Source organism: Nesoenas mayeri (genome assembly GCF_963082525.1).
Source record: "Nesoenas mayeri genome assembly, chromosome: 27".
Lineage (NCBI taxonomy): Eukaryota > Metazoa > Chordata > Aves > Columbiformes > Columbidae > Nesoenas > Nesoenas mayeri.
This window is the reverse complement of record NC_137555.1, coordinates 859,257-881,511: the sequence shown is the minus strand read 5'-3', so window position 1 is coordinate 881,511 and position 22,255 is coordinate 859,257. Positions and strand designations below refer to the sequence as shown.

Here is a 22,255-nt window from a genome sequence, read left to right as displayed (position 1 = left end):
ATGCTGCAGTTTGTGTGTCGACATTGTTGGATGGAGAACTGCACGGGCCTTCAAATCCGGGGCCAACATGGAAATGAACTTGGAGTTTTCACAAAACACTCTTCTTTCCAGTACAAGAAGTATTATTTTTCTCTTAATTACAGCCATCTTTGTTATTTAATAACCTGTGTGAAGAAGAACACTTCCTTTTAGCTCTATTACTCTAAAAGGTATCTAGTACTTCATTCTATCATGCAAAATTCAGGCTTTGCGACTATAAAATTCCAAAATGTTCTACAAGTGGCCCTGATCTGGCACAGACCTACCCATCTGTTTACTTGAATAATAATAAGCATTTCTATTGCAATAGTGCCCTTTATCTCGCTTGGTCTTTACACAGAACCATCTGCTTCCAATTGCCTGGTTCAGACTGAGCTCGCCAAGAGCCCCGACCCCGTATCCCGTCCGTGTCGCCGACCTCGCAGAGCTGCTCTGAGCCAGCGACTGGGGTCTGCATGCAAGGCAGCTGGGGAAAGCAGGTTTCTAATTGGAGTTAATGAAGTTCTTCCTGAATATGACTTGGATTTCGGATTTATTTCGCTATAAGACAAAGCAAGGAGGCTTGATATTTCATCACCAGTGTCAATTGTTCTTACCGGGCTCTTTATTGTTGCTACTTGCAAGAAGAGTCCATACTAAGAGAGTGTGATGATTAGTTAACATATATTACAATGTTGTTATTGCACATTTCCCTAAACCTTTGGAAACGCCACTTTGTGTATCAGTCAGTTGGCCTTTATAAAATAGTTTATGAAGTTTCCAAGGCTGGGCCCAGGCAGGTCCAGGGCAGGTCCTGTCTGCTCTGCTGGGCTCAGCTGCAGTCGAGCGTCCGGCCAGGGTTCACCTTTGGGTCTGGGTTAGTCTAGACTCAAGCCGACCTCATGAGCAACCATCTCTTACTGACTCCACAGTGGAAAGTCCTGACCACAATGTCCTCATTATGGCCAGTGTCCTTTAATCATTAGAGAGAGCACCCTAGTTCATTAATCATTCCAAGCAATCAGGAGGTTAAATCACGCAGAACAAACAGCAGCAGCTAATGCGTATGCAATACAATACAGCGGGGGAAGCATCTCTTGTGGGCAGAGAGTGGCAGCACTAGTAATTTTGTGAATTGTATCATTAATAAAATATATTTTATTCTATTTGATGCTGACTTTGGAAGGTTCCTGTATGATTATTACATTTTTAAGCATCAGAATTTTTTTTTCTACAGGTTTTACTGGAGGCTAAATTGAGATCTAATACAAAATTCAAAGAGGTTCTGCTGAAATGCTATTAAAATTTTAACTTTATGTTCTTTCAGGGGTTTAAAAGTTACAGAGGCAAAGCTGTACAAGCCAAAAGGAATTTAACTGTAAGATTCCTGTGTTCTGTAATAGATAGAACGTCCAGCCTGATGTAGATTCTTTGTTGGGTTATGTATTCTGAATACCTGGGTTTTTTTCTTAGTAAATGGTCGCGTTCACGGAAGGGTTTTCAACGCTTGATCTTTCCAGGTGTTTTCCACTATGAAATTTCAAGTCTTTCTGGCCTGTTAAATGAAAATTAGAGGTGTCTAAGTCACTGGTGTGATGCTCCTGCCTGTGCAGCTGTGGGGTGAGATGCCCTGAGCTGAGGGGCCAGGACGGTGATCAGCCCTGATCGCTGTGGTCCAGGACCCATCGCACGGGGGTCCCCTGACCCTTGGGTGGTGCTGGGGGTGCTGGCCAGACTGGTACCACTGGAACCCAGACACCAACGAGCCCACTCCGCACCTTGTTCCAGCAGGAGGGACTCGTGGTGCTGGGGGTATTTACTCACGCCTGGTTTATTGGATACAGTGGGAGTCAGTGTGTTACTGACTTCTTAGGTGCATATCTAAGGCACAGAACAGAAACACTTCAGAAAGCCTGAAGCCTAACTTTTTAAAGTTTTGGAAAGCTTGCTCAGCCATAAACACAAATTAAAGAGGTGACAAGAGGCCAAAAGAAAGAGCTAGAGCAGTAAATATGGTAAGAGGAAGGAAGAAATGAACATAGAACTGGGTATGATCCAGCTTCTGAGATCCGGGCTGGAGGAATGGGGACGGTATTGTAGGGAGAACTTGGATTGTAGTAGGAGAAACTGGGTTTCTGCAGCAGCATTACAGTAATCCTAGTGAGAATTATGACTTCAGTTCCTACAAATGCATTCATATGTATGTTACCATGAACAGGAAACAGTAAATATGCACGTTTATCCATATATACACATATTAAAAATATTGCAAAATCTATTCCTTCTTTCTGATGCCATTTTGTAACACAAATTGAATTTTCTTCGTCTTTCCTTTTTATAAATTGTGTCCTACTTGCTCACACAACTGTTTCTTGAGAATCTACATGCCTTTGTTTTGACAGGGTTGAACATTCCCCAAAGGGTTATAGGCATCCATGTGTGAAAGGGAAAAGCAGCTCTTGCTGCAGCAGGATTGACCCAACAGGCGCATCCCCAGCCAGCGCCCGGCTGGTCCTGCGCGGGTGACCATGGCAGCGGGCTCCTACTACCAAACTTTAATTGAATTATTTCCACAAGGTAATGTGCTAGTGCATAAGGTTATTTTCAATTATTTTGTTTTCATTGCAATGGAACGGAACAGATAGAAATAGAGGCTTCTTTAAGAGAGGGAATGAAAAAGGAGGGCATTAGGACATGTATGGAGTGAGGTGGTCTTGCTCCTTTGGTTTTATGCCTCTTTTTCATTATCACTTCATGTAGCATCGCATCTGTCTTCAATGGAAAATTAAAATCTGTCTTCCACAAAACGCTCTGGTGCAAAAAGCAACGCTAGAGGAGCAAAGCACTGAGTGCTGATGCATCGGGATGCAAGATTTTGCTGTATATATGTTCCATTATACTTTTAATATATATGCAGATACTAAAAGCTGAAATTCCTGATATCTCAAGCTCTAGGCCAGTTATTTCCTGTCCCTCTCCTTAATGACATTCAACTACTTCACTTTCTCTTACCCTTCAACTCAAGCTAAATGGATGATGGAATTCTGAAGTTTTAGTTTATTAGGGAACCGTGATTTTCAGACCTTGGCAATAATATTATACTAATTCTACCTGAAATGCAAAGCTTGGGAAAGTTGGATTGATATTCACTGAATATCCAACTGGTGCCGAGAGCCCAAGCTGCAGAATTGTGCTCCAGAGAGGGTTTTGTGTAAATTACTGGATAAAATCGATACTTTTTTGGAACATCTGTTCCTGCTTCTGGACTCTTGATCATAGTGGTAATAATATCAAGTGCAACTATGCAGTTTTGTCTCACCCATGTTTTCTAGATCTTGGCTGTTGATATTGTTTAGCATTGTTAATCAGTCTCTCTGCTTTTCTGCTCCTATGGGCTTGCCATTTTAGACATAATTAGACTTCGTTTATGCAGATATTTTGCAAGCAGCCGTGTCAGTTGTTTTGGTACGTTCAATATCTTGTGTTGTGGTGGGCTTCTAATGTTCATTAAAACCTTAAACCAGACAGACCCAAGGAAAAAAGCGTAAAAGGCAATTAAAAGCCAGCCCGCATCCATGTCTAGGTAAACAAATTAGAAGCCTCCAATCACTGATATGCAGCATTTCTTCTGAGCCACTGCCAGAAAGTTCATTTATAAATATATTAAAGAAAATGTTCGCTTGATGGCATCTAACTTCTAATCTTTGGATGTCATGTATCAGGTTATCTGTCTAGAACTCTGCACTGCACAAAGAGCGAAAACACAGGTACCTGCTTCCCAAAGCAGTTTGTCCTTTGCCTTTCATCCCTTGTGCGGTTGAGCTCAGTCTGGAGAGCTGAGGAAGCTGTTCTGGGTGAGAATGTCCATTCCTGCTTGAGGAGATGAGGAATCTAAGGGACCCCTCCTGAAATTCAGCCACGCTCCTGTTTACAGTAAACTCATTGCCTCGACTTATGATGCAACGCGGGCGGTTAATTGCTTTTCTTATCCTTAAGGCAGATTCTGTATCGGTTCTTATTGTTGCTTTGACTGTGTCTGAATGAACTGCTGCTAGTTCTGAAATGTCTTCATGAGAGGGAGCCAATATATCCTAAAAATTGCATTCAAGTATGCTTTGTGTGAATAACCAGTCTCGCAATGACATGTTGGATATGCTTATTAAACCGATGCTGATAGGTAATATTACAGATATATTTAAACTAGAGCACTTACAGTCACATAGAGCCATGTTAGAAGGTCCATGGGCCTTCACGTTTCTTCGCATAAAGAACTGTCAAGGCAATAGCAAGTTTTCCATAGTTTCTAATTACTCCATAGTAGCTCCCCAGGATGCTTTAAAATGCCTGGTACCCACCTTTCCCGGAAAAAGGAGACGGGGTGAATTGTACCGCCAGCTCAGCCCAAAGCAGCCGTTCGGCTGTTCCTCTCTGCAGAAACACTCAGCAGTAGGTGTTGCCAAAAAAGTTGCCAAGGCGCGTCCTTTGGAATTCGAGGGCTGCTCGCTGCACGAGGAAGAATTTATTGGCCTTTTAACAGCTGTGTGTAGTGCACTCAAAGGATGAATAAACAGTAATGAATTGGAGCAGCTTATGCTTTATTTATTTATTTTGCATAGCAGGATCGGTAAGTAGTTTTGAATTATCCGGGCTGCTTCTGGTCCTTGCAGTGGGTGATTATCCCCCAGGCTTGCCGTGGCGGGTCCGGCGCTCTCTCCATCCGCAGTTCACCCGGGGAATCCATGCGAAGAGCAGCTTTGCAGGCGCCGGTGCGGCAGGGAGGGAGTCCCGGTGTTTTCGGAGCAGAGCCGGCAGGTTGTCCTTGTCGAGCTGCTGGTTTTACTGCTGGTTTGCGCTGGTGACACAACGTTCCAGGGGTAGGAAGCATCAGCTTCCCAGGTGAGCCGTCCCATAGGAACCTGGCTGGAAGGAGTCACTGCCTCATGGATGTCTCTGTCCTGATTCAGAGGAAGAAATATCATCTTGCCCTTTTCTCTCAGTTAACTCATTATTTCCACCCTTCCAAACACAGTTCTCTGTAGGTGTTGGTACAGATACACGTGTAAACCCTCATCTCAGCTTTCTGAACCAGCTCCAACTGCAACAGCAAAAGCAGATGGTGGAAGCTGCTGAGGTCCCCTGGTACTTCTTGAAAGAAGAGATTTTATTCTGAATATCCTGGCTAATTATAATGTATGCAATTGCATTTTATCTTTCTTTTGTTTGAGGCAGCCGCATATTTTCTTAAAACTTCTTCTAAATTAAAGGTGATTTGTGTTTTCAGAGCTGAGCACAAGCAGAATTTTCACCTTTCCACAGCAGTTGAAGCTTAATATGCAGAAATGATATTGGGCAGATATTAAGACTTTGACAAGAAGTGCGTTTAAAGCTGGTGGAAATGTAGAAGTGTTTCTCCATTGGAAATTCAGTTTCAATATTTGTATCAAATAAAACTAAATATTATTCAGGAGCAGCATAAAAAAATCTGAGAGAATATCCTTTCTTTGGCTCGTTTCTATTTTCTCTCTGATATAAATTTCAGGGTGAGGGCAAAAGAAACCAAGTATTACTGTAAGAAATCACTGAAACCAACAATGAATGTGTTGAGTTGCAATAGAATGTGGAAGGTTCACATGCTGATGCAGCCACAGCCAAGCAAGGTGCCACCAGAGAGCTTCTCCAGCCACTTCTGGCTGCGACTCAGCTGCCCCGTCTTGCAAATCGCGTTACACACATTTTGAGGCAATTTGGAAACAAAAATACAAGTGTTGCAAGATAATGTTAAGACTTTTTTCCCTGTCTTCCCTACCTGATCATTAAGAACGAAATGCTGCTGTGCTAGTGATGGGAACCAGGATGCCAAAATGGATCAACTAGAGTTGTGCGTGTGGGACTTGGAGCCAAATATTGCAGGAAAATCCCACATGTGGAGGGAGAACTTTAATGACTGGAAGACAGATACTGGAAAGCATGCACTGCTTAGATCACATAGAAGTAAAGGTTAAATCGGTCAAATAGCATCATATATCAGTGAATGGAAAGATACCAGAGCCAAGACTCTGTGAACAAAAAATCTATTTAGATCAAAATCAATTTTAGGAAGAATGGCACACAATTTAAGTAAAATAGAACTGCGAGGCTTCTACAGCTCCTCACAAGCTTATTTTAGTAATGACCGCATCTCTGCAAGCAGAATTGGGTCATTGTAATAGATCTTTGCTTCTCAGATATGGCATAGAGAACAAATGCTCCCAAAAACTACTGTGTACAAACATTCCTGCATAAAATTCAGAAGCAGCCTTTCATCATTGAACCACCCGGAGGCATCGGGCGCTCGGGAAGGCTGCTTGGAATGGCTCTCACAATGTAGACTATATGGGTTCAAAAAGGCCCTCTTGCTGCCTCACCTATAATGTTGGCAAGGTCAGTGGCAAGGGAACAACAGCACATTCAGGGTTTGTTATTTTGAAGCTGTTTAGTATTTCCACAAACTCTGAAAACATCAAGAAAACGTCAGGGTGTTAGCAGAGGACCCAGCACGGGGCTGGTGGGCAAAGCAGCCCCAACTCCCCTCGTTCACTCGTGCATGGGCGGCGTCAAAGCCAGGCTTAGTGTTCCAGTGTGATCTGGCTTAAACTAAACCACAGGACCTCAGTTCTGTGAGACACTCGAGATGTTGCTTTCAGGCGCAAGTGGCGTTCGGTCCCATCGCTGACATGTTTTGTGCATCCCCCTCTGCATCAATAGAAGGGGCTGCTTCAGTGCAAATTGACCGGGCATCGATCATGGGAGATTTCACTCGGCTTCGGGCTTTCGCTACAATCAGAATGAAATATGAAAACACATCAAATAGAACTGGCACCCCTTTTAAATTGTAGCTATATTTCTTATCCTATCAAAATACATATGGATGAGGAAGATAAAACTATTTTTAAAGACCAATTCATTAAGTTCTGACAAATTTATGTAATACACCTGCTACTGTTCTTTAGTTTATTCTTTATATCCTTTTCATCAGCTGCCAGCTCCCTTCAGTGACTTCTCTTTCATGATTTTTTTTGAGATAAAACAATGCATTTTAGAGAAGCTACTGATGCCTTGAATCCAACGCTTGACCAGGAGACTGTATTCTCTTACAGCTTCAGTTTAGAACTTATTTGGGGTCTGAATTAATTCGTCATATCAGCATTTTGTTGCTAACTGAACTGCTATTGCTAGTCCATATAGTTCCCACAAGCTTGGGGAGGGGTCGAATTCCTGGAAAAAGGGGTTTATGTCTCAGGATAAGCAGAGATGGGACAGGCAGTAACGGCATGGACATAGGGAAAGGCCGTTCTCCAGCTGAGCTGTGCTGAGATGGGACAGGCAGTAACTGCATGGACACGGGGAAGGGCTGTTCCCCAGCCGAGCTGTGCTGAGATGGGACAGGCAGTAACTGCATGGACACGGGGAAGGGCTGTTCCCCAGCCGAGCTGTGCTGAGATGGGACAGGCAGTAACTGCATGGACACGGGGAAGGGCTGTTCCCCAGCCGAGCTGTGCTGAGATGGGACAGGCAGTAACTGCATGGACACGGGGAAGGGCTGTTCCCCAGCTGAGCTGTGCTGAGATGGGACAGGCAGTAACTGCATGGACACGGGGAAGGGCTGTTCCCCAGCTGAGCTGTGCTGAGATGGGACAGGCAGTAACTGCATGGACACGGGGAAGGGCTGTTCCCCAGCTGAGCTGTGCTGAGATGGGACAGGCAGTAACTGCATGGACATGGGGAAGGGCTGTTCCCCAGCCGAGCTGTGCTGAGATGGGACAGGCAGTAACTGCGTGGACACGGGGAACGGCCGTTCTCCAGCTGAGGTTCCACAGGTGGTGAAGAAGAGCCATTAAGCCACCCAACAGTGTTAAAATCCTGCACTCTTTTAGTGAGGGGAGAGCATGGAGGTGGAGTGGGGGCAGCTGATGAATGGTACCTGATGAAACCAGAGCGCTTCACCTCTTTGTGATCATCTGTACAGACCCCAAGAAACACAACTCCCAAAGCTCTTTGTTCGGCTTCCCCAGCAGAGCAGGAGAGTTAATTAGCTCAATAGTGCGGTAGGGCTGTTCTTGCTACTTACACAGAGCAACTAAAAATCAAAAAGATACTCAGGCTGCACTTCAGTTTGTGGTGGTGTTGTTTTCTTTCCAGATTCAGAACTTGTCTATTAGTAGCTGTGAAGTTGAAGAAGCTCCGTGCGGATTTTGGAATGGACGAGCACGCCAGCTCCCTCTTGCATTAGCTCTGTGCTCACTGGGAAGAACAGAAACATGGCCCATGTGTGTGTGGACTCAGTTGTCTGAGAAATAAAAGATCGGGTTTGGTGCCCGTAGCACCAAGAACGCGAGCGAGCGCAGGGCTGTGACACAGCTCTGTGTCTCGTGAGCGAATGTGGGGCTGTGACACAGCTCTGCGCCTCGTCTGGAGGTGCTGAGTGTTTGTTCTGGCTGCACAACGACCAGGATCCACCTCAAGAGGTCTCACATGTTATTTGGCTGAGTCAGAGGAGTGAAATAATGAAGTCAAGGCAAAGAAAGTGCAGCGTAGCAATCCTCTCCCACTGCTTTTGTTCCATGGGAGATCATTAAACCTTAAAGGTAGGAGACACCTTGCAACCCACTCTTCTGTGTGTCCTAAAAAGTAATGGCCGTATTTAGAAAAGCAAATATAGTCACATTGGCTTTTAATGAGGCTTTTGAAAATGTACTTCAGAATGTGATCATCTCTCAGGGGTTAATTGATATTACAGTTGGTGTTCCTTCCAACTGCAGGAAGGGAACAGAACTTTGCGCAGCACAACAGGAGGCAGCAGCTCCTCATTCCTCTCTGCTCCAGCTCTGGGCGCCGAGCGGGACCTCGTGCAGCCGTGACCCCAGGCAGATCAGAGCTTTTGCTGGAGCGCGGTTTTCATTCTATCCTCCCCCAGCGATCTCACAGAGTTGGTTTAATAACATTCCTTTTGTTCTGGCAGGTAATCATGGGCTGGCCCAGATAGCATCACAAATTTGCTCCTTTCTGATAATAGGATCTTATCAGGGCTTCGGCAGCATATAGTATTTTACAGGATATGGCTTTAATTAAAATGACAATATGGGACAGCTGAGGTTAGATCCCCGAGTCTGGCATCTCTGTAACATCAGACTGGAAAGGGACAGGGTAATAAATGTCTTTCATCTGCTCCAAGAGGGAAGGTAGAGAACTATTTTGCTGACATATTAATCATCTGTTGGTGGGAGTTACCGCTCTGGAAGGTTCTGAGCCAAGCTGGCCGTGGAGGTGCACAGAACGGTGGACTTTGCCGGTGATCCCCAGACAGGCCAAAAATGAAGTAGCAGGGTTTGCACCTTTCTTTTCAGTCGTTAGTGAGGGCAGCCTCAGGTCTTGAGATGTGAAATATGAGATTATTGGAGTTCCCTGCAAGACTACGGCTGTTTCTTAGCTGGGGTGCAGCAGCTGCTGTGCTCGGGCAGTGTGATGGGTGGTTTGGTTCCAGCCTGTGCTGTGTTGGAAGCAGCACTTGTAAGGTAGTGGGCTGGTTTGGAAAACATGAGCAGCACCGTCTACTCACAGTTCATCAACTTTGAAATTCAGAAATGATGAAAGACTACAGTTGCCTGGCTCTGAAACAAATAGGGGCAGGCAGGGAGGGGAAGAAAGACACACTCTGTGTGCTGTACAGTGCATACTGCACAAGGAACAGTACAACTTGAAGCTAGTTCTTGAATGCCTTACATCGGATTTGTGCTGGTACTGAGTGCTTGGGCACACAGGAAGCCTTGGCAGCTCTCTGAACACACTCTGGCATGCCCCATGCAGACTCAAACCTCCAGCTCCTTTAAAGTTCACATATCAGAATTCACAGATCAATAGTAACCCCTAGCCGGGCAAAGATTCCTTATCTTTGTGCTATTTGATGCTTGCTGCAGAGAAATCAGGCAAGGGGTAGTGAGTCCTGTCCTGTCTATAGCAAAAGGCTGGCTATCAAAAATATGCCATACGCAGAGTATCACTGCCCCTGCCCGTGTGCAGGCTCGAGCACTGCCCAGCCCCTCGTTCCTGCTCCGCACTCCTTGTTCCTGCTCCTCACTCCTTGTCCTGCTCCCCACTCCTTGTCCTGCTCCCCAACCCCTTGTTCCTGCTCCCCAGCCCCTGGTCCTGCTCCCCAGCCCCATGGTCCTGCTCCCCAGCCCCGTGTCCCTGCTCCCCAACCTCATGTCCCTGCTCCCCAACCCCTTGTTCCTGCTCCCCAGCCCCTGGTCCTGCTCCCCAGCCCCTGGTCCTGCTCCCCAGCCCCAGTTCGTGTTCCACTAACTGTTCAAAGCCAGGAACTAGATGCAGCCCCTGCTCACTTCGGGAAGTTTTCGGTCTTTGAAGGAGCAGCTGTGACACAGCAGCACATCAAAGCAGCATCTGCCTTGCAGCCAGTTGATACACTGAAGGATTTTCAGTACTAAGCATCTTCTAAATGGGAATTTCATTCTCCTAACACCATAACACAATCAAGGCTGGTTATGTGATGTCCTAAATAACAAGAGATGACAATGGGTGAAAAGGCAACAGAAATCAGCTGACTTAAGGGAAAATAATTACTTTTACTCAGTAAGGCTGATGAAGTTTGCGTTTTTTAATAATTGAAATGAAATAGAAACCCGAGAAGGGAAGCATTTTTTTTTTATTAATCTTAGTGATTTTCTTGCTTTGTTTTATCCCTTTGTATGTATTTTGTAGCTTTTAAAAGCTAAATGAAAGTGTTTTGTATCCTGTCATTATTGGCTTTGAAATCAGAGGTTAAAGAAAATAACTCCATGTAGTTCTTTTCCTGAATTATAGACTTTATTCCCTTGCTGAGTATCATGTTCTAAAAGCCTGACGTGACGTTCTGCTTTAGGGATATAATGTAATACACAATAATTTGATTAGTTTGAACTTTTTTCATATCAAGGTTGTGCCACTTGCGGTACAGATTTCACTTACACAGCACTGGAAGAACTGGGTTTATGTCTTACTCCGCAAAACTGCGTTTAGTAAAATATTGGTGCATGTTGCGTTGAAATACAAAGTTCCTATTCAAACCTATCTGGGTTCCGATCCAGAGAGCACGAAGTGCTGTGAGCGAGCGCTGCGGACTGTCTGTTACCATAAGAGCTTTATTGCGAGTCCCAATTCGCTGCTGGTCCAAGTGCAGCCCCTGCTCACACTTGGCCAGAGCCACATTCCCAGCTGAAAATATAGTATCTGGCTTCAAAACGTGACATGTCTTTTTATCTTAGTTCATTACATCTACCCTTTAAATAATCAGTAATTACTATCCTTTAACCTTTAGGTTTAACTTGGGACAGCAGTTATTTAACACTATTTTATCTTAAGTGGTGAGGAAAGCAAAAAATCTCTCACAAAGCAATGTGCTTTTAAGCTTTTATCATATGATGTCTGCTTCTAATAACTTCATAATTATAGTTACCTGGCCTGTCTTCTTCTGCCTCCCTTCCTCACAAATCTTCTTTATAGCACGACCAAGGAATTGTCTAGTTCAGCTGCTTGTGCACGGAGCCATAAAGAAACTCAAAGCACTAATGCCCTGGCTGGAGCCAAAACTCCGTGGTAAGCACTATACTGCTCAAAACGACGTTCTTCAGTATGTGCCCTTGGTTTTGTTGTTTTACATCTTTTGCAATGAAAATTCATATGTGAATTGATATGGTCCAGTTATCCCATTCTTTGGTCTTTATTACAGGCACACCCCGATTCTCCAGGCAGAAGTCAGAGCCTCGCTTTGTAGGAACGATGCCAAGCCAGAGATGGTGCCTGACCCAAACACACCACGCTTTGGACACATGGCACCGCGCGACCATGGGAGGAGATGGAACCTGGAGGAGCGAATGGACCCGTCCCGAAGCCTCCATCCAGGTTAGTAGTTTCCTGCAGCCCCGTCTAGTGCCATAGCAGTCTTTCTTCCTTTAATTTATTACAACAAGGAGTAAAAAAAAAACACCAGTGATGACCTCGGATAATTTATCAGTGAGTTTTGAGGGAATGTTTGAACCATCCTTCAAAAAGTGGGGTGGGAGCAGGAGAGTTAAATTGTCTTTCATCTGGGTTGAAATACAATTTTCATTGTCATAATTGTCTTTGTTACTGGTTTGGGAGTTGTAATGCACTTGTCAGGACCACTTCTGGAGGCTCCGTTGCCTGCTATAAAAGTGAGAGAGTTGTATGTGATTAAATGCATTCAGTTCCCCTGGGGTTTGTTTTGCAATGACAAATAACTGAGCTATGGGAGAAAAGAGTCCAAATCCTACCAAAGGTGAGTTTCATGCAATGCCGAGTTTCTGTGCAGAGGTAGCATAAAATGTGCGTTCTTAAATACTACAAATACATAGTAAACAAATTATTTCCTCCTTTGTCTGTCTGCCAACACTTGACCCTATGGGGTTGTATTTTCATTTACTAAAGCATCTGTAATTGTAAATCCTTAAGATACCTTCCATATTAGAGGAAATTTTTGTATGTTTGGTACGTTTTCCTGGTAAAACAGCAGCACGTGAAGTCAGGTTTTGATAAGTAAAGCAAAAAAACCCCTGCATTCCAGTTCTTCCTTTTGGGAGCTCAGTAAGTTTTCCCCAAAGCCAGAGCGAATTCTGCTTCATCTCTCTGGAAGAGCCACTTCCGCCGAGCTGCGGACTGGGTGGTCTCCTGTGTGATTACTTATGACAGAGTTCATTGTACTTTGTTTGAGAACATAATTAAGTCTTCAGTGCGTGACAGGCTGGTCAGCGTTCCGGCGCTGGCTGCTTCCCTCTGCTGCACGGAGCCGGGATCGTGGGCTCCCACCCACAGAGCTGCGGCGGCGGCGACGCGCGTGGGTTTGCGGGCGTAAATGACATGGTTTAGTCCCAGCTGGGAGCTGCACCACGCTCGAAACTATCGTGGCTGTTTCTTACAGTGCTTCGGTATCTTTTCTTTCCGCCGCAGCTGGAAAGTTGTGCATCTTGTGTGTGTAAGGGCTGCTCCTGCACATGGGACCACAGTTGTGTCCCAGCCTGGGACACGGACCCAGCAGCACCGGGGGGAAGGGGTTAATGAGAATGGTGGGAGCTGTCATAACTGGGTTCTTTACCTTCTAATCAAGTGAAATGCGGAGAACAGCTTAGCTGTTCGGTCCTTGATTGATACACGTTAACCAACACTTGCCAGAAAATGGTATCACTTGAACTGAAGTGGACTTTTATTGTGTCTCTGCCTTGTAGCTGAAACGATGTTTTAATAGTTAAGGAACTGTCCAACTACTACTTGTCTTTCACACCTGAGATCATCAAACAGTTGCATTTCACGATGTGTGACTAATTATGAATAATTCAGTGCGGTAGTTACTAGGTGGATGCCCTCTGCTTTTGCACTGGAGATCAAAATGAAAAGAGTGAAGCAAAGGGTTCACCTCCCTGTTTCCCTCTTGTTATTGAAAAGTCATTATTATGTGGCCATTTCAAAGGCACAATTAGGTAACTTAATAATATGACATCTCCATATTTCCAGCCCTGGCAAAATTATATTTTATTAGGGTAAAAATTATCTCCTATTTCTCTTGACTTGCTGTGAGGCTTCAGTGCATTGGTTGGCCAAAAGGGGAGCCAGCAGCTCTGCCATCAGCCCAACTCATTCAGCAAATCAAAGGGTGAAGTGTCCCTGATCAAGCCAAACATGTTTGCGGTTGAAATGACTGGTCCCTGTTTCAGCATCGTCCCCAAGCAGCCCAGGTGTCAAACAGCCAGGCCACACCTCGGACTGTCTCGTTATCCCTCTATGGACCATCAGCCTCTCATCTCGCCAGCGAGCTGATCTTTCTTTGCCAACTTCCACACAAGGATTTTCTGAGCTTTTCAGTCTGGGTTTGGTTTGTGTTGGTGGTTTTGTTGTCGTTCGGTTTTGTGCGTGTGGTTTTCCTGTTGTGTGGTTGTTGTTTGTGTTTGGTTTTTTTGGGAGGGGAGAAGTGAGGATGAGGTTCATGTGTTTCTATTGTCATCTCCCCTGTGATTCTCCCCATCTGCACTTCGGGACTGGAATCACACACAGTCGCTGACTGTCTCTCAGCCAGGGAAAGGTCTGAGTCAATTCTGCTACTCAGTCCTGTGTAAGTCTGGATGAAAATGACGGCAATAACTTCCCACTTGATGAGAAGGTGCTGAACTTACTCAGTAATAGCCTTCTGAGAACAACGCTGCCCCTGACTGCGACTGCAATAACGAGACGTGTCACTTGATTTTCTGTGCTGGCGCCCAGCAGCGGCCGTGCCCGTGTTGGTGGCCCCTGCCCTGTGACCGCACAGTCGGCAGCGGCCCCACCAGCTCCAGCTGCACGGCCACGTCTGCCGCGTTCTGAAGAATCTCTCAGTTTGTTACTGCTTGAATGTGTAACCTGCTTTCTTAACCACAAATTGCAAATAGCTGAGCTACTGAATTGCTTGTCTACTGTCCTGCTGCTGCTTTTCACAGAATCCCAGAATGTCAGGGGTTGGAAGGGACCTGGAAAGCTCATCCAGTGCAATCCCCCCATGGAGCAGGAACACCCAGATGAGGTTACACAGGAAGGTGTCCAGGCGGGTTGGAATGTCTGCACAGAAGGAGACTCCACAACCCCCCTGGGCAGCCTGGGCCAGGCTCTGCCACCCTCACCTCCAACAAGTTTCTTCTCATATTTAAGTGGAACCTCCTATGTTCCAGTTTGCACCCATTACCCCTTGTCCTATCACTGGTTGTCACCGAGAAGAGCCTGGCTCCATCCTCCTGACACTCCCCCTTTAGATATCTGGAAACATGAATGAGTCCCCCCTCAGTGTCCTCTTGTCCAGCTCCAGAGCCCCAGCTCCCTCAGCCTTTCCTCACCCGGGAGATGCTCCACTCCCTTCAGCATCTTGGTGGCTGCGCTGGACTCTCTGCAGCAGTTCCCTGTCCTGCTGGAACTGAGGGGCCACAACTGGACACAATATTCCAGGTGTGGTCTCCCCAGGGCAGAGCAGAGGGGCAGGAGAACCTCTCTGACCTACTGACCACCCCCTTCTAACCCACCCCATGCACACCTCACTCTTGCATTCTCTATTTCTTGTCCTCCCATCCCAAGCAGAAGTTGCGGCAGGACGATCCAAGCCAGGACGCTGAGCCTGGGGCAGCTGCTCAGTGCCTGCAGAGGACGGGGAGCACCAGCGCTGTGTTTGCTGTTGCAGCCTGAGCACACGGACCAGCTGCCCTTGGCCTGCAACGCGGCTGCAGCCGCCACAGAAATGCCTGGATGTGCCCCCAGTGCCGGTGGGGTCAGGGCACCAATTGATGTGGAGAAACCTAAAGGGACACGGAAATAAAATAATAATGAATGCTGAACTAGGAATTCTTCTTTGCCCAAGTGAAGAAAATGCTGCAGGTGAAATTTCAAGTGCAGCTGATTTCTCCAAGTTACAAATCAAGGAGTGAGTTAGGTATTAAGATTATGACATTTTCTAAATGCCTGGGTCTTATGATTTCTAAAATTGATTAGTGAAGTTCAAATGTTCATCACCCACTTGGCATGTTAATCCACATTTTCCTATTCGAATGCGAAGCCAACCGCTCCAGCATTTCACTTTTTATCAGGTTAACTTTGCTCTGTGGTGTCTGTCGATTTTTGGAACGAGTAAACACATGAAAATGCAAATAGTTGTACTGTATTTCATCTTGGATGAATCCATCTAAAGACAATACAGATTTTAACTCCTCAGAAACGATGGCTTGTGACAGCTCAAATGGCGACTTTGCTGCAAAGCAAGTGGCATAGAATTGTTTAAAGAAACAGCATGGCTTTTTGTTTAAGGTGTGGGGCTTTTCCACCACTGAGGAGGCTGAAGTTTATGCTTTGGAATAAAAGAGTTTATACAGTTGTTTTATTAACATGGAAACACAGAAAACACAAAACTTGAGAGCAATACCATCTCATTTCGAGTTACTAAAATGTAGACTAAGGAAGAATCTTGCTAAGGAGAGTTATGTACATTGCAAAGAGTAAGACTTAGATTACAGATCAATGTGCTGCTGTGATGTCCTGATGGAAGATAAAGTAGAAAGTGGCATCTGTACCTGTCACTCCCTTTGTGCTGTCACCGCCACGTCCCCTGTCCAGCGGCGAGGGGGTTAAACTGCACAACAGAACAATGCAGAAATCCTGAGATGCTCTCCAGTCTCACTGAGCTTTAGAGAAGCAGATACGAGCTTTCTGACGGGAAATCTAAATAATAGATTCAGATATGTGTGTATACACAGGAAATTATTCAGCCACTAGGTGTCCTAATGCAGAGCTGCACATCCAGCATGAGCAACGGTGCACTGAAATTAGAGCTGGCACCCAAACTACACAACGAGGGGGTTCTGGTCCTTGTGTTCCCAGTTCCTAGAATGGTGCTGAGGAGACCAAAACACAACCGAAAGTGAAAGTATTCACAGAGGCTCAGACGCAGGCTGTGACCACATCGCTAATTGCATCTGTATATGTTATGTTTTAATAATGATATAGCAGACGCTATGGCAACTCGGTCTGTTAGGGATGTGCCTGGATCCAGTATTGTGTCTTGCTGCTAAATATTTTTTATTGTACTTGGGTTAGTAGGTCCTAATATTTTGTAAGATTTTTTTTACAAAATCTTCTAAACATACAGACCCAGTTCCAAAGGAAATTCAACCTGGAAATCGGATCTTATGCAGAGGATTGAGGGATATTGCACAAGAAGAGAAGAGAATGATGAAACTTTTCTTTGATATAATTTATTTTTTAATAACCTACGTTATAAGTTGTGGAAACACAAGATCCTCATCTTGAAGCTGCTGTCTCCATCTGCACAATGTTCAGCAATCACGAGGTGAAAACAGGGGTTGCAAAACAGGCGTCCCATGCTCAGCAAGAGCTTTGGAGGCAAAGCTCATGGCAGAGATGGAGCCGTGGTTGCCCAGAGCCGATATCCGGCCATTGCTTTTGGCTGTTGGCCTGGCAGAGCACAGTCTTTGAAGGGAGAGGCATGAGGGACCGTGTTCTTTAATTGCCAGGTGATCCCAAGCTCCTCACTAACCCGTCTCTGTATGTTTTACAGAGAGAGCCCTGTAGAATAGCACAGAGGCAGCGATAGACTTTCATAAGCTTGAGGGCAAAGGAAGAACAGGCTGAATTTCAGCTGTTTCTGCATATTCATGATGTCTTGTGGGATGCTGCACACATCTGCTGGCGCTCTGTGGTGCATACGAATGGGTTTGGTCAGACTGAGCGGCTGCTGTGCCCCGTAACTGGGTTCTGAGAGCACCGGCCGCTCACCCACCCAGGGCAGTGGACTTTCCACGCTCCCGTCTCCCCGCCGCTGGTGTACGGGTTCTTCCTGAGCTGGATGGAGGTTGCTCATACAATATATTGGTTTTAATATTCACGGATGTGCTTATTGCCCATGAATTTGGCTAATTCCTTTTGAGCCCTGCTCTTGTGTCCTCTGGGATTGCTTTATAAAATATGTATAAATATGACTGTGATAAAGACCTCCACAACTAACAATAGGCCAGGATGGAGTTAGGCTTCAGTAATGACCTAAAGCACAAGTGTACGGTGTGTTTTCATTTGCAGGAGCTGCAAAATGAAGCAGCTGTCTGGTCACAATGGCCCTCCCCAGCCTATTATCTGACATACAGGTGATGGGAATTCTGATTTATTGCACATCACAGGTGGGTTACTCCAAGGTCGTGCATCAACTAAGAGACAAAACATAATCACCTGGCTGCAAATATTTATGCTGCACTTTGAAGACAGACTGAAAGTGCCTCTGCAAACTCAGCTTCGCTTTGTAAAGTGCTGCATGTTGAATAAGTTAATGTGGTTGAAGACTGTACAAACGTCTTTAGCGACCAGCTCAGTGGCACCACGCAAGGTGTAACCTGAGGTGCAGAGATGTGCTCAGAAGTAGCAGCAGAGTGAGGCGGTGGCAGAGCAGAGCACTGCAGGCAAGGCTGCAGACTCTGGGTTACAGGTTCTGTCTGTCTGTCCCTTTGGCACTTTCCTGCTGTCCAGGCACGTGGCTGCTGTGATCAGTGTATTCAAAAAAACTGCTTTGGTTCTGTCTGGTTGTCCCATTTGATTTCTGTTCAGTGCCCCTTTTTTCACCAGATGCATGAAACTTTAGGCTTTCAGATTCTAGGAGATCTAGAATCCCAGATGTGGAACATGGACTCGCTCAGAAAATGAATATTGCTCATGGTAAAGTTTAACCCTTGAAGTGCTAGAGAAGAACAAACATCTTCCTTGCAGCATTTTCACCTTCTGCATTATTTGTTTTCCATTTTCCTCTGTTAATGCCATCGATTCTCTTTGGCTGGATTGGACTCGTCTCTCATTCTTGCTCACACTGACACAACTGCAGGCTCTTGCTTTCCCTGTGACTCTCCTCCCGTTCCAACACACCTCGGGGGCGCGCGGGCTGGCCCGAGCTTGCGGAGCTTTGTTTCCATGAGGTGCTGTGTGCTCCCGCTGGGCACCAATGCCGCAGGAACGTATCAGCTGCGTTCCACCAGCTCTGAAACTGCTTCTCCTTCCACCCCGAGACTGGATCTTTGTGGAATATTGTGCTTATTTATGTTTCCAAGTGCACTGATTGAAGTTACCAGCTGTTGCCCTTTTTTCTCCTTTCGCTCTCTCCTTCCCCATCATAATTGCTTTATAAACTGAGAACTTGATATTTTTATCAAAAGCACCAAACACTGACTCAGTGGCATAGGCAAAAATAGATAATTACTTGGGCTTGAGGCAAAAGTGGCTGGATGTATGCACTAGAAAATAGGGCTGTGTTGCTGACGTGCTAGGACTTTAAAGGAGCATGCTAGATGTTCTGACATGTAAAACCTTTCTTGTGTATCTTCCCAGTGCTGGTCCTTGATGTTTGACCTAAAAGGCTGTTGAAAAATATGTATTTTTCATGTATTTGCTCTCTGCCTTTGTAGTTCTGTTCTCCATTGTGAGCTGACGTCCAGCAAACTGATGATAGAAAGGGAAGAAGAGATCTTCTGATGTGCTGTTCTCAGACATTGATTTTTTTCCCTCTTAAAATTCTGTTTACAAATTCCTTTTGCTTTAATTATTTGTTTCCTCCTGCAAACAGTACCAACAGTACCAAACAGTACCTGCCCGGGGGCCGAGGGACAGGCCTTGCTCCTAAATGTGTGTAACTAATCCTACTGCACTTTTCCACAATTTATCAGTCAGGGATTTCAACACATTCTATAACTGGTAACCAAGTCCCCTCAAACATGAGATATGTGCAGGCTTTCCGTTGTGTGATGCTGGCACAGAGTGAACTTGGTGCAGTGGCCCAAGTGTAAAGATGGATGCGAATAAGCCCTTATGGTCTTGGCACCTGGTGGAAATGGAGTTTATTTCCAGAAGAGAGGGAAATGGAGAACAAATCCAGTATTTCAGGGGTATTTAGCACACCGATGCGACATTGTAATATCTTGGCTAGGAATATACCCTCTTCATCACCAAAAGTTGCTCCTTTGGCAACTTATCTTTTCTTTGAGTGGTGCCTTTGTCTTCCAGTTTCTTATTGAACAAACCTCTTCAGAATAGAACAGCAGCAATTTCCCTTGAGCATGCTGATGAATTTTTGGCCTTATACTTTGCTTAGATGTATGTTATGCTTCCCTAACAAATATATAATAAAAATATTGATATGCAATTAGATGGGGGGAAGGGAGAGTGAAACAGTGACACTCCTGGCAAGAAACAGAATTTTTGATCACAGCCCCATGCAATATTAATAAAGACGGCACAAAATGTGTTTGCTTTGGGTGTCGGGGACGGCTGTTGTTGTATGTTCTTGTTATAATAGTACTACTTTGCTTTTTTAAGGGGTTTGTGCCCAAATATCTGCATTTATCAGGCTGAGAAGCTAAAATAAGCTCCAGAAAGTCGAGAAGCCCCGTGAATGCAGCTGAGGGGCCACATCCAGCCCCCGCTGGGTTCACCGCGTTGTGCTGCAGCCTCGGCTCGCAGGGGAGGTTTTTCCACCGTTTCCTTCTCGCTCGCCCGGTGCTGGAGCCGAAGGGTTCGGGGGGACCCGGGGGGCTCGGGGCGGGGCCGGGGGCGCTCACCTGCTCCCGCTCCCCCCGGTACCGGCGCAGAGCCCGCCCAGCGCGCCCCTAATTGGCTGCGGGGGAGGGGCGGCTCATTAGGGATGCGGGCGCGCTAGTCGGCGGCGGCCGGAGCGCGGAGCGCAGCGCAGCCACTGCCCGCAGCGTCCCCCGCATCTGGAGAGAGAAAGGGCGGGAGAGGGGGAGGAGAGGAAAAAAAAAAGGCAAAAAAAGGTGAATTATTCGGCTTGAGTTCGACTGCGGAGGGACCGGGAGGAGACTGGCGCCCTTCCCCTCGCACCGGCCGGAGGGGAGCAGGAGGCGCGGGGGCCAGCATGGGCGGAGGGGCTGCGAGGAGCAGCTGCCCCCTGCGCCCGGAGCGGCGGCCGCTGCTGTTGCTGCTGGGGCTGTGCAGCTGGACGGCTGCTGCCCTGCGAGGTGAGCGGGACCCGCGCCCCAGCCCCGCAACTCCGCGGCGGGAGCGCTCGCGCTTCGGGGTGGCGGGTGGGGGGTCCCACCGGTTGCTCCGCGGGACCGGCTGTGCGGGAACGGGGGATACCGGGGATACCACTGCAAACCCGACCCGGAGCCACCGCCGGGACAGCGTGAGGCCGTGGGAAGGGGCTGCGGGGCCGGGGGTGGGTGAGAACCGCGGTTGTGCGGGTGTTTGGATCCCGGGATGCGGTCTGACAGGCAGCGCAGCTCCGGGCTGCGGGGGACACGGGCATCCATGGGAGTCCAGCGTGTGCCCGGGTCCCTTGGACATCGCCTTCAGGAAATGTCCACGATAATCCCAGTGACCGGCGGGGTTTGGGGGGTTCGGTGACCTCCTCTGGCCGTGAGGGTGGAACTGCCCGTCAAACAGCAAGTGCCTGATGTGGGATGTGCGTATGCACGAGCTTGTGTGGTTTTTATGTACGTGTAAGGTGGATATTTGAGATGCTCCGAATCCTTTTTTTATTCAACTTTTTTCCTGGTAAACCACTTGAGTGAAATAATCTCTTTAGGGCAAATAGCCAAAGGATATCAGCAGCTCCCCATCACCTGCATCCTAGACACCCTGGCTGGTGTGTCCAGGCATCTCCGGGTACCACAAGCCCTGGGAAGCAGGGCTGGGCGGGTTTCTAGTGTCGTGTTGTCCTTTTTGGAGGAAGGTGCCTGTTGTTGATAAGACACAGTTTCTGTGTTCAGAGTCTGTAGTGGTACGTTCATTACAAATGGCTCATTTTTACGAAGCAGGGTAATCAGCCTCGGTAAACCCTGAGAGATTCCTCTGGGTGTTTGGACACCAGTCCCTCTGTGGGGTCTTTGCCTGCTGGGGCTCTGCTTCCATCTACCTGTGTACAGACTGCACTGGGTTTGGTCTCTGGGTAGGGTGTCACCCTCTGGTGGGTTGTGACATGTTCCCACAGCTCCTGGGAACGTTTTTGCCACCTCATCTGCTGTGTCCTCTCATTTGAATCCAAAACTGGCCCAGCAGAGGGGAAATCTGAGAGGCTTTTGTGTCACTGGCAAAATTATGGCCCTATGGTTCTGGCACCGTGTGGAGTATGGTCAGGATAGGGCCCTGTGCCACCCGAAATCTCGCACTGCGGGTTGTGCGGAGCGGGGTGACTCTGCTGGGGCTGTTAAGGAACGTGTTTCAACTGTTTCTGACGATTTGCCAGGCAGGACGTTTCCAGTTGTAGGCTGGAGCAGATGGGGTGCTGCGGTATGTTTTTATCAGCCAGGTGGCTGTAGTCTCCGAGTTGGGATGTTGCACAGTGTTTACTTGTAGCTTTGGCTTAAGCTCTTAACCTCGGTTAACCCTTTGAGCTGCAAGACTTGGGTTTATGGAGTCAGCCAATAGCTGCCTATTGTATTCCAGGATTCTATTCTGAACGAGGTTTAAAGAAAAATGAAGTTATTGTAGATACCCTTTGCACAGCATTTTAAATCTACGGGAATGAACATACATGTGTAGCTTTGGACTTTTATTTTACAGGAAAAATTGCATAGGCACTATGGTAATTTGAAAATCGTAAGAAAGTCGCTAATATTCATTATCTCATTGATGCATTGTAACTAATGTTGGGTTGCATGGATCTAGATAA

General features: G+C 46.6%; 1 protein-coding gene across 1 annotated transcript in view; it reads left to right on the top strand.

Moving 5' to 3' along the window:
* Positions 1 to 20,134: 20,134 nt before the first annotated feature.
* Positions 20,135 to 22,255, top strand: part of UNC5D (unc-5 netrin receptor D) — a gene marked incomplete at its 3' end in the record, with an annotated part of 73,961 nt that continues 71,840 nt past the window's right edge. The window contains exon 1 of the mRNA XM_080360132.1: positions 20,135 to 20,600. Within this exon, the coding sequence (XP_080216258.1) occupies positions 20,498 to 20,600 (103 nt within the window). The 5' untranslated portion in view covers positions 20,135 to 20,497. The remainder of the gene's footprint in view (positions 20,601 to 22,255) is intronic.